A 17659-nucleotide genomic window follows, 5' to 3' on the forward strand; every position below is an offset into this window, starting at 1 on the left:
CCTCCCACGTGCGGGATGCCCTCCCTGTCCAGGGAGGAAACATTCGTATCACCAAAGTCAGGGGTCGAGACTGAGTATTCGGTACAGACAGACCTTGTTAAAATAATTACTATTTTCTTTTAGATTTGCCGTATATTTTAGTTATTATTTTCACAATCATCTGTCCTTGCTCACATAGAAGCACCTGGGTTTTGCCAGTTCCTTAAGTCTTCATTTCCTTATGGAAGGCTTCCATGTACACGCAAAAATATGCTTTTGCCCTGTTAATCTGTGCTAATTCTCAGGCTCAGCTGGAGGTTCTAAGATGGTAGAAGTAAAATTCTACCTCCCCAACACTCTCTGTCCACATGTATCTTTCTTCCCATCCTACCTTTGATCCTCCCCATCAGAAATACTGTCCTCAATTTGATCATTTTTTTGCCTTTTGAATTTTTTTATTTTACCTTATTTTTTAAATTTAATTTGATTTTTTTAGGATTTATTTTTGTACTGGGAAATAATTGACATACAATATTAAACTAGTAACAGTGATTTAGGATTTTTTTTTCAGAATTTATATATGTTACAAAATCATCACTGCGAAGTCCAGTTACCATCTGTCACTATACAAAGTTCTTACAATATTAACTATATTCCCTATACTGTACATTACATCCTGTGTTTTATTTTATAACTAGAATATTGTACCTCTTAATCTTCTTCACCTATTTGGTCTGTCACCACCACCTCCCTCCACCCTGGCAAACCATCATTTTCTCTGTATCTATGAGTGTGTTTCTCTCTTGTTTGTTCATTGGTTTCATTCATTAGATTCTACATGTAAGTAAAATCATACAACATTTGTCTTTCTCTCTCTGACTTACTTCACTTAGTATAACCCCCCCAGGTCAATTCATATTGTTGTGAATGGCAAGATTTCATTCCTTTTTATGGCTGAGTACTGTTCCATTGTGTATATTTATCACATCTTCTTCACCCATTTATCCATCAGTGGGCACCTAGGTTGCTTCCATACATTGCCTATTTTAAATAAAGCTACAGTGAACATAGGGGTGTGTATGTCTTGTTGCATTAGTGTTTTCATTTTCTTTTGATAAATAACCAAAAGAGGAATTACTGGGTTGTATGGTATTTTCTACTTTTAATTTTTTGAGGAACCACCATACTGTTTTCCATAGTGGCTGCACCAATTTACATCTCACCAACAGTGCATGTGTGTCTCTTTTCTCCACATTCTTACCAATAGTTACTTCTTTTTTGATGATAGCCATCCTGACAGGTGTGAGGTGTTATCTCATTGAGGTTTTGATTTGCATTTCCCTGGTGATTAGTGATGTTGAGTATTGTTTTATGTGTCTGTAGGCCATCTGTATGTCTTCTTTGGAAAAATGTCTATTCAGATCTACTGCCTATTTTTTAATTGGATTGTTTTTTTAAAATATTGGGGTGTATGAGGTTTTTTAAAATCTATTTTGGATGTTAATCCCTTATCAGATATGTCATTTGCAAATAGATTACCTTTTTATTGTGTTGATGGTTTCCTATGCTCTGTAAAAAACTTACAAGTTTAATATCCCTTTTGTTGTTCTTGCATGAGGAGACATATCTGAAAAATTGTTGCCAAGATGAATGTCAGAAAGCTAACTACCTATATTTTCTTCTAAGAGTGCCGGGTCTTTAATCCATTTGGTATTTATTTATGTATATGGTGTAAGAAACTGGTTCAGTTTCATTCTTTTGCAGTCCAGTTTTCCCAACATTTATTGAAGAGACTTCTTCATTGTATATTCTTGCTTCTTTTTTTTTTTTTTAAAGATTTTATTTATTTATTCATGAGAGACACTGAAAGAGAGAGGCAGAGACACAGGCAGAAAGAGAAGCAGGCTCCATACAGACAGCCCGATGTGGGACTTGATCCCGCGTCTCCAGGATCACACCCTAGGCCAAAGGCAGGCACTAAACCACCGAGCCACCCAGGGATCCCTATTCTTGCTTCTTTAGTATAACTTGATGATATATGTGTAGGTTTATTCCAGAGTTATCTGTTCACTTCGTTTGATCCATTTGTCTGTTTTGTACTTGTAACATACTCTTTGGATTACTTGAAATCTCTAAGGAGTATGATACCTCGAGCTGTGTTCTTTCCCAAGATTACTTTGGCTATTTGGGATCTTTTATGGTTCCATAGCAATTTTAGGGTGGTTTTTTTCTATGTCTGTGAAAAATGCCATTGGTATTTTGATAGGGATTACATTGAATCTGTAGATTACTTTGGGTAGTATAGACATTTAACAATATTAATTATTCCCTTTTTTTTAAGATTTTATTTATTTATGAGAGACACAGAAAGAGAGACAGAGACACAGGCAGAGGGAAGAGAAGCAGGCTCCATGCAAGGAGCCTGATGTGGGACTTGATCCCCGGAATCTGGGATCACGCCCTGAGCCAAAGGCAGACGCTCAACCGCTGAGCCACCCAGACATCCCAATATTAATTATTCCAATCCATGAGCATGATATATCTTTCCATTTGTTTGTGTCATCTTCATTTTTATCACTGGTGTCTTACAGTTTTCAGAGTGCAGGTCTTTCACTTTGTTGATTAAATTTACTCCTAGGTATTTTATTCGTTTTGATGCTATTGTAAATAAGATTATTTTCTTAATTTCTCTGTTATTAGTTTATAGAAATACAACAGATTGATTTTGTATCCTGCAGCTTCACTGAATTTATTTATTAATTTTAACAATTTTTTGGTAGGGGTTTTAAGGTTTTCTATATGTAGTATCATGTCATCTGCACATAGTGAAAGTTCTACTTCTTTCCAGGGAGGATGCTCGCTCGCTCTTTCCCTCCCTCCCTCCCTCCCTCCCTCCCTCCCTCCCTCCCTCCCTCCCTCCCTCCCTCCCTCCCTTCCTTCCTTCCTTCCTTCCTTCCTTCCTTCCTTCCTTCCTTCCTTCTTTCCTTCCTTCCTTCTTCTTCCTTCCTTCTTCTTCCTTTTTTTTTGCCTAATTGCTGTTGAATAAAAGTGGTGAGAGGGGGCATCCTTGTCTTGTACCTTATCTTATAGGAAGAGCTTTCAGTTTTTCACCGAGGAGTATGATATTAGCTGTGTGTTTATCATGTTTTTGCCTTTATTATATTGAGGTCTGTTTCCTCTATATCCACTTTGTTGAGAGTTCTTATCATAAATGGCTGTTGGATTTTGTCAAGTGCTATTTTGTCTGCATCAGTTGAGATGAACATATGGTTTTTGTCTTTCGTTTTTGTTAATTCAGTGAATCACATTGATTTGTGGGTATTGAACTATCCTTGTGTCCTTGGAATCAATCCATCTTGATCATAGCCTATAATCCTTTTGATGTATTTTTATTTTTTTATTTTTATTTTTATTTTTTTTGATGTATTTTTAAATTCATTTTGCTTATGTTTTGTTGAGGATTTTTGCATCTATGTTCACATCAGGGATATTGGTCTGTAATTTTTTTTTTTTTGTAGTGTCTTTGGGTTGGGTATCAGAGTAATGCTAGCCTCATAGAATTTAGAAGCATTCATTCTTCTTGAATTTTTTGGAATACTTGGAGAAGGTTAGTTATAACTTTTATGTAAGTTTGGTAGAATTTACCTTTGAAGCTGTCTGGCCCTGGACTTTTGTTTGCTGAGAAGTGTTTTGTTTTGTTTTGTTTTAAATTACTGATTCAGTGTAATCACCAGTAATAAGTCCATTCAGATTTTCTAATTCCTAATGATGCAGTCATAGAAGTTGTATGTTTCTAGGTATTTATCCATTTCTTCCAGGTTTTCCAATGTGTTGGCATATAATTCATACAGTGGCCCTTGATCCTTTGTATTTCTGTGGTATCAATTATCTTTCTTTTTTGATGTTATTTATTTGAAACCACTCATTTGTTTTCTTGATGAATTGGCTAAAGGGTTATCAGTTTTATCTTTTCAAAGAATTAGCTCTTAGTTTCATCAATCGTTTCTATTGTTTTTTAGTCTCTATTTCATTTACACTCTAATCTTTATTATTTCCTTCCCTCTACTAACTCTGTGCTTTGTTTTTTCTTCTTTTTTTATTTCTTTAGATGTTGATTGCTTTTTGGAGGTTTTGTTTCTTTATGTGAATGAGGCCTGCATCATTATAAATTTCCCTGTTAGAACTGCTTCTTTTTGTGTTTCATAGGTATTGAAATGTTGTTTCCATTTTCATTTGCCTCAACATATTTTTTTTAATTTCCTCTTTGATTTCATTGAAGTACAGTGGCTCCTCATTGGCTGAGTGGTGGTTGTCTCCCACTGGCTGGGCTGTTGTGGGCAGAGCCAGTTGGTGGTGTGGTCAGGAAAAGGGAAAACCTTTCTTCTTGCTGTTGGGATGGAAAAGTAGTTTCCACCTGCAAGGTCCCTCTCTTCCTGTTGGATTTGCATTTGGGGATAAGTGATAGGCAGAAGAGCTTCCCCTGCCCAACCTCCAGACTCCGTTTTAGTGGTTTCTCTTTACTGATTTTCACACATGACACATACATTTCTTCATCTATTTGTTTAGGTAGGTATGTAGGTTAGTTTTGTAAGCCACTGGGATGTAACCTTTTGCAGTCCCACCATCAGTGGTTGCTCCACATCCAACGTTTGATGGTGTTTTAATGTTTTGGATTTTTGTGGTTCTAATAGGTACCTAATGGTATCTCATTCTTTTAATTTATAGCTTCCTGATGACAGATGACATTGAGTATCTTTGCATATGCTTATATGCACATCTGTACATCTTTGGTGAGATAGTTCAGATTTTTCCCCAATTTTTAATTAGTTTTATTTTCCTATTGTTGACTTTGAGTTCTTTGTATACTTTGGGCAACAGTCCTTTTATCAAATATGTCTTTTGCAAAAATGTTTTCTTCCAGTCTGTGGCTTGTCTCTTCATTATCTTGACACTTTTTTCCCCACTGTATTTATCACTAATTAATCTTATTGTTTATTGCCTTCCACTACAATGTAATAAGGTCCACAAACCACCTGTCTCTGCCGTATTTCCAGTGCATGGCGTGGTACCTGGTATTTTGAGTGCAGTTGGCAAATATATGTTCATTGAATGAATGGACAGCAACTTAGGATTTTCAGTTTGTTTTATTCTTTTTTTTTTCTTTTTAAGATTTTATTAATTTATTTGAGAGAGAGCAAGCAGGGAGGAGGAGCAGAGGGAGAGGAAGAAGCAGACTACCTGCTGAGCAGGGAGCCTGATGTGGCACTTAATCCCGGGACCCCAGGATCATGACCTGAATCCAAAACAGATGCTTAACTATTCTACACAGGTGCCCCCAATTTGTTTTATTCCTTTTTTTTTTTTTTAAGATTTTATTTATTCATTCATGAGAGACACAGAGAGAGAGGCAGAGGCACAGGCAGAGGGAGGAGAAGCAGGCTCAAGGCAGGGAGCCTGATGCGGGAATCGATCCCGGGATTCCAGGATCACGCCCTGGGCTAAAGGCAGGTGCTAAACGGCTGAGCCACCCAGGGATCCCAATTTGTTTTATTCTTATTGAAAATGGCATTCAGGGATCCCTGGGTGGCGCAGCGGTTTAGCGCCTGCCTTTGGCCCAGGGCGCGATCCTGGAGACCCGGGATCGAATCCCACGTCGGGCTCCCTGCGTGGAGCCTGCTTCTCCCTCTGCCTATGTCTCTGTCTCTCTCTCTCTCTCTGTGTGACTATCATGAATAAATAAATAAAATCTTTAAAAAAAAAAAAAAAAAGAAAATGGCATTCAGCTCATTTTATTTATTTATTTATTTATTTATTTATTTAGAGATTTTATTTTTTATTTATTGAGGGGGGTGGGGCAGAGTCACAGGCAGAGGGAGAAGCAGGCTCCATGCAGGGAGCCTGACGTGGGACTTGATCCCTGGTCTCCAGGATCACACCCGGGCTGCAGGCGGCGCTAAACCGCTGCGCCACCGGGGCTGCCCTCAGCTGATTTTAAATTCTTCCATCTTCTTATTTGAGACTCAATTTTAAATTTTGCCATCTTATCCTCAAAATTAAGGATAATAGCCACTTGCAGTAATGTAAAGTGAATTTCCACTGTGATTCATATGAATTAGTTTAAGACACATAATCCTGGTCTATACTTGCTTTGTCCTTTCAAGAATTGTACAGATATATTCTCCAGAAGGTAGTCACAGGACTGGACAGTGGAAACAGGAAAACATTTATGTCAGTCTCCTGAAGCCTTTTGAAATGAATGCTACCCACCAGACACTGCGGAATCTCAGTATGTTCAAATATGTATTCACAGATATGTGCGTACACACACATACAAACTCATACACACTGATCTTGCAAGGTAAAAAAAATTATTCAGATTCTTGGTTCTTTTTTTCTTTTTCCTTTTTTTTTTTAAATTTATGATAGTCACAGAGAGAGAGAGAGAGAGAGGCAGAGACATAGGCAGAGGGAGAAGCAGGCTCCATGCACCGGGACCCCGACGTGGGACTCGATCCCGGGTCTCCCGGATCCCGCCCTGGGCCAAAGGCAGGCGCTAAACCGCTGCGCCACCCAGGGATCCCAGCCAGATTCTTGGTTCTTTTTTTTTTTTTTTTTTTTATTTATGATAGTAACAGAGAGAGAGAGAGAGAGAGGCAGAGACACAGGCAGAGGGAGAAGCAGGCTCCATGCACCGGAAGCCCGACGTGGGATTCGATCCCGGGTCTCCAGGATCACGCCCTGGGCCAAAGGCGGGCGCCAAACCGCTGCGCCACCCAGGGATCCCAGATTCTTGGTTCTTGATTGTGTTTCTGTTCATTGAATTTGTTAAAGATAGAAAATGACATTTTGGTTTCATAGTGTACTTTTTAAGGTCTTTCTTTTTTTTCTTCTTTTTTTTTTTTTTTAGCAGTTTTGGCCTTATTTATTTCAGTGTTACATTATTTACTACTACTCTTCATAGCTCTCATATTTTTGTCTATCTTTGATTCAGTTAAAAAGGGCTTTTGCCTTAGAATTCTACTCTTTGGATATTTCCACTCTGTTTTTATTTGAATATGCCAAGTCTTCTATTTTTAAGCCTTTCATTGCCTTTTAAATTGTTCTTAAAAATGTGTATTTTACAGAGTTTTGAAAATTCTTTCAGAAAAGCTTTTAAAGGATGGTTTGGTTTTCTATTGCTTCATAACAAGCCATCTCAAAAGTGGTGACTTCAAACTAGAACCATTTATTATCTGTTGTGATTCATGGATGATCGTTCTCCATGGATATTCTACTGGCACTGCAGTCATTTGGTGGCTCCTCTAGACTGGAATGTCCATGGTTGCTCATCCACATGGCTAGTGTGTTGATAGGGACAGCTGGGTTCAAAGGGGATGTTGGGACAGTCGGGTGTCTCTGTCTGTCTATCTCCATCTAGTCTCAGACCTCTTCTTCTCCAAGTGGTCACTTCAACATGGTCTTTTTATGAAGTCTCTCCAGCAGGGTAACCATACTTCTTAGGTGGCAGGTTAGGACTCCCAAGAGTGCTGAACTGGAAGCTGCCAGGCCTCCTTAAAACTGGGGCATGGAACTGCCTCATTCTGTTGGCTGAAGTGAGTCGTAGGGCCAGCCTGGATTCAAGTGACAAGCCTATGGGGATGAGGAGGTGTGGTTTACTGAGGGTCATCTTTGGAGCCTGCCTACCACAGTATAAGAGTCTAAATCCTTCACATTTATTACTTTAGTTGATACGATGTTCCTATGACAAAGGCTTGCTTGCTTTTACTTCCTTTAGTGAATTTGATTCATGGTTTTAATTCTATTAACTTCTCTATCAACATCAAGACAAACAGTATTTTTACCTTAATTGTGATGAATGAGCCCTTCTGCTTAGTTTTACAGACATTTTATATTTTGTTTTCTGGAATTTTAGGCCATATAAATTTAAATATTTTATATTTAATTCGGGAGTCAAAATCTAGGTTAAAAATCTGGCAGTAACATTTTTGTGCTTGATTTTTTAAACATTTAACTTCTTAGTCTTTTAAGTTGTGGAGGTGGGTGCTTGAACAACAGTTTTTTTTTGTTTGTTTTTTAACAACAGTTTTTTTTGTTGTTATTTTTTTTTCACACGGTTCTGGAGGCTATATGTGTAAGGTCAAGGTGTTAGCAGGTTTGGTTTCTGAGGTTTCTTTCCTTGGCTTATAGATGACCTTCCTGCTGCCTCTTCACATGGTTTTTTCTGTGCTTGCATCCCTGGTCTCTTCCTCTTTTTGTAAGGACACCAATCGTATTGGATTCGAGCTCCACTCTAGTGCCCTCGCATCAATATCATCGCCTCTTGTTGTTGTTGTTGGGGTATAATTGACAAATAAAATTGTGAGATACTTAAAGTGTACATTGTGATGATTTTATATGCTTATACACCATGAAAGGATTCCCCCATCTAGTTAATTAATGAATGCATCACCTCATGTATTTCTCTCTCTTTTGGTGAGAACATTTAAGTTCTTTTAGTTTTTTCTTATCTCCTATATTTACTCCCATGCTTTTATCTTTTTGTTCTTTGGTATTAGCCTTTTTGTCTTTATCTCAAGTATAATACATTCCTTTTTTAAAAGTTACCTTCTTTTATTTCTTTATTTTACTATTCATGGTTTTGTTTTCTTAAAATCTCCTTTTTCCTGTATTTTTGTCTTTTTGGTTTATTCTCTCATTCTAGTTTAAATTCCTATTAATTTTTTCATCTCTCTTTTCTTAGGCATTCTGCCCCTTTTCTTCCTCTTCCTGTCATGGTTTGGTTTTATGAAGGTTGGAAGGATATGTAATCCTCAGGGGGTAGTAGCAGTGGGGACAGTGTCATTCAACAAACAGGGAAGATTTGTCTCTCCTCCTCCTGGTAGTCTCTAAGTAGATTTTATGTTTTTGCTTTGTCTTGATCTGTAAAATTATAGCCTGGAGATATATTGATTAAACTATTTCCCAGGATAGTGATGATTTGCTTGCTTCCTGCAGATGGCACATGTGAACTTTTAGAGTGACTTTTGGACAGCACATACCACCTACGTGGGAAGCTGATTGTTCTGAAACCCGTGGTCTGTAACATAGGTTTTGTTACTTGGTGGAAAAAAACGTGGCCTCTGGGATCAGACACACACATGTGATAGCTCTGCTGTATAGTAGCTATGTGACCGTGAGCAAGTTTCAGAACCTTTCCTGAGGCTTTTTTCCTAGCTCAAAAAAGGCAAAAATATCTACCATTCATAGATAGTATAAGAAATAGTAGTAGTGCACATAAAATATCCTGCATTGTGCCTGGCCTATGGTAGTCACTCAGATGAGGGATAAGTCACACCAGCCATATGTCATCCAGAGGAAAATAAGTGGGTCTCCCCCAGCGAAGCCCAGAGTTAGAGAGCAATAGTCTTGCTGCGAAGGTCACATGGCTCTGGGTTCACATATAAGCTCTGGCCTTGATCCTACTTCAGCTGCCTATAATGCCCACTCTTGATGTATTAAGGTCAATCATGGTTTTAACAATTTTGGGATGGTGGTATAGAGAAAAGAATCACTTTACTAAGAAATTCCACTTGTAAGATATAGCGTGATTCAAAAATATACAATGTGAGAAAAATGCCTGTTAAAAATCAAGGATTTTTACCTGTAGATTGGTCTTGGTCCATCTTCCTCAGCTGGATTTTGGGATGATTGTCTTGCTGTGAGGGCTTTCTGAGCTCAACTGTTATTAAACTCAGGGGTTTTATCTCATAGACTGGCACATCTCTGAGGTTCCTACCATCTGACCTGGCTGATGGTGTGTGGTGTCTGCCTCTTGGCCAGTGCCAGGGAAGAGGGCTCCGTTCCATTTATTGCCACAGGCTCTATACCTCTCAAGATGTGGTGGGGGTAGATGGTGTGTGTGACATGGGATCGACTAGCTGTTTCTAGTCTCTAACTTCCCAGGATTCCCTACAGGATCACCTGACCAGCCTTTGAATCTCAGGCCATGTGCTGACTTTCTGTGCTTTGCTCCTGTTGACCACTGGTTCCTAAGCTTGGCTGCATATTAGGATCACTCGAGGAGGTTAAAAGACCCCTGTGCCTGGATCCCACCCCCATGGATTCTGTTTTAATTGATCTGAGGAGTGGTTTGGACAGCTCTCTCTCTTTTTTTTTAAGCTCTTCAGATGATTCTGACAGGCAGCCCGGCTTGAGACTGCACCACCAGACTGCTTCCATGCTTCCCTGGTCAGTTCCTGCCTGTGGCTTGAACCCTCTGGCTGCTTGTGTTTATCCCCCTAATGATACTTCCTGCAGACCTTCTTCATCTGGTTGGGGGCTCAAAGGGAAGCAGACAGGAGGCTCCTCCAACCCTGTGCTGGCCTGAGCAGCTCTGCCGGCATCTGTTTCACAGATTGCCCTTTGATTCTAGAAAGGTGTTCTAGAGTGTTTGTAAGCCATTGGCCTTTGTAGGCCTAAGTCACTCTGTGTGTGTCAGAGCAGAGCTAGTTAGAACTTTCTGAGGAGAGCTTGCCTGTATTCTGTTCCACCTTCTTGTGGCTAACCAAAATGTGTCACAGCTCTTGCCTCTTAGTTAACTGTAAAGCCACAAATCTGCCGTAATTGTGTGTTAGGCTAACTGACTTTTGAGTTTCTTGCAGCTTTTCACATCAAATTAAAAATTTTTCAGTTATCAAAAGTTTAGTTCTAAGATGTAACGATCTTAGAGGTAGCCTACAATCTCTCTCTGATCCTAGGCCAGGCCTTTTTGAATTTTTGTGTGTGTGAGATTGGAGGCTGCTCAACACTTTCTTCAGGACAGCTGATGAGGCAGGTAGACTGAAGCTGATTGAAGAGGGGCTGAGGCTGAGTCCCCATTCTTACCAGCCAGCCCCACTCCCAGACCCCTCACCCCACCGTCACACCTAAAGCACCCGCCTGGAGACCAGTCGTCATGACTCCTCATTTCTCCTTTGGGTCAGGGTAGCCCATTATAGCTTCCCACCTGGGCCTCACTATCTTGGCCACTTATAAATTGGCTGTGTTTTTTCTTGGTCTGTGATTGTGGCTTTTATTATGGGATCTTATAAAAAATAGTTCTTTGGAAGTTGTGAACTTTTCTTTTTTTTTTTTTTTTTTTTTTCTTTTATTTTTTTATTTTTTTAAATTTTTATTTATTTATGATAGTCACAGAGAGAGAGAGAGAGAGAGAGAGAGGCAGAGACACAGGCAGAGGGAGAAGCAGGCTCCATGCACCGGGAGCCTGACGTGGGATTCGATCCCGGGTCTCCAGGATCGCGCCCTGGGCCAAAGGCAGGCGCCAAACCTCTGCGCCACCCAGGGATCCCAGTTGTGAACTTTTCAAAAAAATCCTAGGGATGTTGTTTGCAGTATGAGGCACTTCAGAGACTCCATTGCCGAGCCTGTGTGGGAGAACCTTTCTCAGGCTCCGGGTACGAGGAATTGCGGTTCCTCCTGGGCTGCTGGTTCCCGTTACCCCATGGACACTCTGGTCCTTGTAGCTGCTTAGATATCCCTTTCTGCTGAGCAGATAGGAAGCTCTGTGTCCGATCTATGGCTACCTCGAAGACACATCTAGTGCGTGAGAGTGTAATTTTGTGCACTCTTTACCTTATCTGCATTAAAGTTACTTTCTCTTTGGCTTCATCGCCTCATTCAGTTTTCTTCTTCTCTTCTAAAATGTGCATCCTTGTTAGACCCATCATCCTTTTTAGAATGAATTCACGTACCAGTTAGCAAATAAATAGTTTAAGAAACTGTCCTTTTGATAGACTCTTCCTGCCTCAGTGTTAGCTCTTGGCTTTGCGCTCCGTCACAGGTCATCTGGCTGGTCCTGCTGCATGGCTGCTCCTCCTGTGTGCAGCCCCTCACCTGCGGATGAATGGTCTTTCTTAGCAGGAACTGCCTCCATTTTCAGACCAATGTCCTGTGACCCTCCCACTCCTCTGTAGTCTGCTGCTGGGCCTTTGCTCTTCACGTCTGCTGATCTGAAACCTGGTTCTCTGATGTCTCTCTAGTCAGTTTCCTCTGTGAAACCTTTGCTGGTCCCTTCCCAGCATAGCCAACCACTTCCTGGATGTCACTTCCTCTCCTGGAGCACATGTGTGGGCGGACTAGGGGCCCTTGTGCAAATTAGAAGGAGGCACCCACCCCTTCCGCAAGTTACTTTTTAGAACTTCCAACTGTTGGAAGACTATCTCAATAAATAGGAGTCTAAGATGATGTCTAACCTGAAGTGGCACCCTGCTAGGATTGTGCTGTGCTGAACTGCACAGGTGGACGCGGTGGCCCTTTTGTGAGTCATCTGTACTCCCCTCAGCACTCTTTATCTGACCAGAGCTGGCCCTCAGCAACCATTGGCTAAACAAAAGAGTGAAAGTATAAGTATATGCTACATTCTTATTACAAAAAAATAGCAGGAAAGCCATTTATGATGAGGCCTTTTTGTACTGAACATTATGAGTATATTGAATTTAGAGACATTTATTTTTTTACATTTCACATTTCTGAAATCAGAGATCTTCAAGTCAGTGTATCATGGCAATTAACACAGATTCTGGGCTAGACTGCTGGGGTCTGAATCCCAGTTCCACCACTTAAGACACAGGTCTGTAAATTTGGGCACTCTACTTCACTGTGCCTCAGGTTTATCTGTAAAATAGGGATGATAACAGTAGTTCCTACTTCATGAGGTGATTGGGAGAATTAAGTGAATTATTTATTGTATGTATAGTGCTTAGAATATAGGTGCCAAGTGCCTCATAGTAAGAGATATGTGTTACCTATTATCATTATTATTAAAGTCTATACAGACACTATTGTTTCTTTTTAACCCCGAGAAACTGTCTTTAATTCATGGTGTACAGCTTCTGTTGATAGCACCTCATTTCGGTGGGCGGCTGCGGACCCAAGGGCGCCTGCCCCTCCCACAGCAGTTTTCTGATTGCTGCAAGAGGTCACCATACACACACAGGAATCCAGCAGGCTTCGTCGTGTCTTCTTAATATGGCAAAAGAGAAAGTAGGGCAAACCAGGGCCCTTTATAGACAAGGCTTGTTTTGAAATTTAAACCTAACTTCATGTTGCAAAGCTTGGATTGGTAATAAATCTTGGCTGTCTAAACCTGGAAATCAGAGCTGGGTTTGATTCTAATGTAACACCTTTATCTAATTGCAGAGTAACTGTCCTCTGATGATTTTCAAGAAAGCTGTGCGGTGAAGTGGCAAAGGTAATGCATGTTCTGGGGGCTGTGTTCCCTATTAGAGCTTGCCAGAGTATTCTCAAGTTAGACAGTAGATGTAAGTTGCTCCCTCAATAATTGTGCGGTTTTCCTGGTCTCTGTGTCCACCCTTGACTGTAACTTCACATGAGAGATGGGCAGCTAGTCTCTGCATTGCTTCAGAACACTTTTCTCCTCACACCTCCTGCTGGCCTTAGAAACTACAACCTTGTGTGGAATTCTGTGTGATTCACACTCACTGCTCCACCCTCCTGAACTGTCCTTCACATTAAGCAAGATCTGACTCATGCATTTTTTGGAGCTGCTCTGACCATTTTCATTATGAGACTAAGTGACTTTTCCCAGATCACATTGCTGTAATTAACTTTACATTCCACTTTCATAAGTATCCTTACAAACTACCCAGAACCAGCCAAAACTGTCCCAGAAATCCCAGTACATGTATCTTGGGTTTCTCTTAATTGGATAACACTGGATAGAAGTAAATAATACAGGGATGATCTACAGCTTCATGCTCCCTGATTTGATACGTTGATGAAATTCCTTTCTATACATAGACCTCAATTTAATGTACTTTTTATGTAGAACTGGTCAACCTGAACCTTATCTGAGGGTGTGTTCAGTTCTCAGTTCCCAGAAAGAATATCCACATGAGGAACTTTCTCCAGTAGACCTTCTTATGGATTCATGTACCTTATCAGAAGTGATAAGCAGACCGTGTTGTTACACTCTGTATTCTAGAAGTTAGAGGAGGAAATGGTGAGAATATGGATGCCTTGACTCACAGGTTCAGCTGGCACAGGAGCTAGCATTATGCCCACGTCTCTTGGCACAGCAATGTCTGAGACCCCTTTACGTCACATCAAAGACTTTGTCCTAAATAAACACATAAAATCTAAGATACAGTCTTCAAATGGGGACATAAACACTTTCATCTTTCTCTTCCTATAACCTGGGATTTCCGTCTCTGCCCAAAATCTCATTTCTTTTTTGGAAAAATATCAACCAAGACAGAGGAATTTACCTAAATCTTGCCGGAGGGTGAGGATGCCCCGATGCGGCTTGGGTGGTCAAAGCAAACTGGAAGCCTGAGGAAAGAATCTGACTCATAGGCATTGTGTTGGTTTTTTTTTTTTTTTTTAATTAGTTGTCAACATTTAGAATTAGACAGTTTCACATAAAAGACCTCTTGAAATACTGGAAGATCCATCTAGACTTGGCTCACAAAGCCATTATGAGCTGGAGGCGGGCTGAAGCTGTCCCTTGGCTGGGCCACGCACTCCTCACTTTTCAGTGTCTTCTCTCATTTATATGACTTGGGTGGTCTTGTGGGCATTTGAATGGTCACCCTGATTTAAGCCAGTGTCCTCCTCTGCTTTATGGCTGGGTATCTTACAGCTTAACAGGGTGGCCCAGGCCAGGTGTGAGCAGTGGTTAAGTGGCCACTAGGAAGGTAGATAATTGGCGCCTTTGAGGCCTAAGTGCGGCCTCAAGCCCCACCCAGGGCTCAGGGCTTCTTAGACTGGCGTTGAGGCCAGGGTGGGTGTGGTGTGCTGAATTTGCTGAGCTGGCTCCTCTCCCTCTGTTCATTCATCTTGAAAGTCATGATCATGGTTTCCTCATCCAGGGGGTGGGACATTTTTCAAAATATGAAAGAAAGCAACCAGTGACCACGCCAGCCCATTCGTAGCCTCATAAGACCAACTATTGCCACAAAAGGATAAGCTTCCTGTTTACCAGCCGGCCTGAGACAAAGTGGTTGTGCTTCCTGGCCGTGCAGGACTTGGCACACAGGCCGGGTTCTGTCCGAAAAGACAGCAGGGCTGAATGCTTGCTCTGTGCTCAGCCATCGCCCCCACGGCCTGGGTCCTGGATGTGGGCCACCCTCGGGAGGGCATTTTGCTTTGGCTCCAGAGCCGGCCCGGCTTTCTGAAAGGAAGCAAATAGAGAAGGTGGCCTCGCCTCCATGCTGGCTTCCTCTTTAGCTTTCTTTCCCTGTGTGGCCGACACAGGCAAAGGCCCTTGGCCTAAACCTGAATTTAACAATAAATCCATGCCTTTTGTTTTCAAGTCTCCAGGAAGCAAAATGCCATTGCCTCTGGGGAGACTGCTCTTTTTTTCCAGTGTGGTGACCAGCGGGAGCTGTACCCTTATATATTACCTTATACAAAGTAAGTATCTAGCAAACCAAGCCACTTGAGGCATGGCTTCCTCCTAGCTGTCTCACCCCTGCTCCTCCATCAAAGGAAATACTTCAGATGCTTTCAGCAGATTAGAGAAAGGAGGAGAGGGCTATTTTTAGAAGCCCGTACACTATTCCCATTGGCTATAGCTTCTTGCTTATCCTATAATCCTAGTTTTTCCTGGAGCTATGAGTGCAAATAAAAGGACCAGGATTCATTTGCATCAGGGGCCTTTCAAAAAGCAAGATGAGCTTTTACTCTAGTGCACACACAAGAGATCCCTTAAGATTTCTGAGATTATATAAAGAAGAGAGGGAAGGGGAATACCAGATGGTTCACAGGTGGGGAAAACTGGCTGATTCTCAAGTGTCGTCAGCCTGTTTGCCCTGCCATTCTCTGCTATTGATTTAGTGGAGGAGGGGACCTTGAGCAAGAGACTTTGGTGAGAGCAGAAAATAAAAGCAGGGTCCAGAATGCAAAATCCTGACAGATGCCACGTCCAGCCCCACTGCAACCAAATTTGAATTTGTAAAGACAGGCCACAATTACTGTGGACAGCCAAGGCATTTAAGGTCATTTTAATGCTGCTGGTTGCAAAGCAGCAGCAGTTTTTTTTTTTTTTTTCCAAGACTGACTTTCTTTGAAGATCCTTTATGCCTGTCGAGCTTGGCTTCTCACTCTGACTCTGTGCCATTTTCACTTCCTGCCAGGATGTGAGTATTACCAGCAGACAGGCAATGAGAGCTCAGTGTCCTCTGCATACATTGTTCCCCATCTTCCTTCAGAGTTGGCCCACAGGTCTCAGAGTCTTGAGGTGACCTGAGATGAGCACCGCCAGGGATAATTCAGACTGGAATAGCTCAGTCTCCTCTCCCCTTTTGCCACGGGGATGGGGGCAGGACACAACACGAATGGGTGCATTTTAGGGGTTGGGAGACTGCCTGCCTTTCCTTCTTAGAAGGCTGGAGTCATCCAGTAGAGACACCCCAGCTGGTACCTGTAGCCACCCTCCTGAGTTGAATCCCAGCTCCAGCTCTGCACTGTGTGGCCCTGTGGGAGGATCTCTCACCTCAGTTATCTGTGCAATGAGAGATAATATTAGTGCCTGTGCATGAAATTGTTGTAAAATAAAATCTCACAACCTGTGATCTATTGAGCCCTGTGAGACACACGAAATATTGAGAACAGTGTCTAGCCATGAAAATCTGGAGCCAGCCTTCACTGCTCCTCTTCTTGTCTTGGCTGGCACCTGTTCATACCTGCAGCATCCCCTACAAGCCCACTCCTGGGATGCAGCCTGCGAGGGGTATTCTCCTTGGCCCCTCCAGGCTCAACGTGTCTTTCTGTCCCAAAATTGAGATCAGGCCTATAGGAAGGAAGCTCTTTCTTGTTGCCAAACTGAAAACCCTACTTGGGAAGCCTACTCTTGCTCTTTCCCAGGGACAGCTTGTCTATCTTACACCTTCAGGGAGGTGCTTCTACTAGTAGCCTTTGGACCAAGAAGTGTACCTACGACTGAGGACAATTTAAAGGCTTTACCTACATGAAATGTTACCTTAAATCTATAAACATGATTTAAAAAAAAAATCTATAAACATGATGGGCAGCCCGGGTGGCTCAGCGGTTTAGCACCGCCTTCAGCCCCAAGCGTGATCCTGGAGACTGGGATTGAGTCCCAAGTCAAGCTCCCTGCATGGAGCCTGCTTCTCCTTCTGCCTGTGTTTCTCTCTCTCTCTCTCTCTCTCTCTCTCTGTGTCTCTCATGAATAAATAAATAAAATATTTAAAAAAAAAATCTATAAACATGACAAATTAGCATTTTCAGTTTCTGTTTCTTGGCCCAAGGGTTTTGTGTGGTCCTTTTTTTTGCCAGTTTATCAGGACCTTCATCTTAGTGGAGGGAGCAGTGTTTAAAAGTTCAGAGTCATAGACTGTGGCCACAGCTCTGCCTTGGGCTGTGTCACTTTGAGCCAGTCATGGAATCATATGACTTTAGAACTAAAAGGAAAACTGGAGAAGCTCCAAGCCAATCCCTTGATGAAGAAATGAGGCAATGCGTGAGGCAGGAAACAGGAGATGGAGAGATTGAGGCATAGGACTATCAAATACCTTGCTCACGTTCATCTACCATATTCCTGCAGATACTGACTTTTTCTAAAATGGACAGCTTAACAGTGGATGGTCCCTAATTATTTTTCTTTTTTTCTTTTTTCTTTTTCTTTTTATTTATTTATGATAGTCACAGAGAGAGAGAGAGA

At 41.6% G+C, this 17659-nt stretch overlaps 1 protein-coding gene across 10 annotated transcripts in view; it reads left to right on the forward strand.

Moving 5' to 3' along the window:
* LOC112661286 (cytochrome c oxidase assembly factor 1 homolog) overlaps nucleotides 1–17659 on the forward strand; it is a 73149-nt gene that overhangs the window by 49708 nt on the left and 5782 nt on the right. For all 10 annotated transcript variants that reach the window (XM_035702015.2, XM_049096735.1, XM_025449254.3 and 7 more), the window contains 2 exons: nucleotides 13156–13207; nucleotides 15291–15390. In XM_035702015.2, coding sequence (XP_035557908.1) covers nucleotides 15306–15390 — 85 coding nt within the window. In that variant the 5' untranslated portion in view covers nucleotides 13156–13207; nucleotides 15291–15305. The remainder of the gene's footprint in view (nucleotides 1–13155; nucleotides 13208–15290; nucleotides 15391–17659) is intronic.

The sequence above is a fragment of the Canis lupus genome, chromosome 18 (genome assembly GCF_003254725.2).
Source record: "Canis lupus dingo isolate Sandy chromosome 18, ASM325472v2, whole genome shotgun sequence".
Classification (NCBI taxonomy): Eukaryota; Metazoa; Chordata; class Mammalia; order Carnivora; family Canidae; genus Canis; species Canis lupus.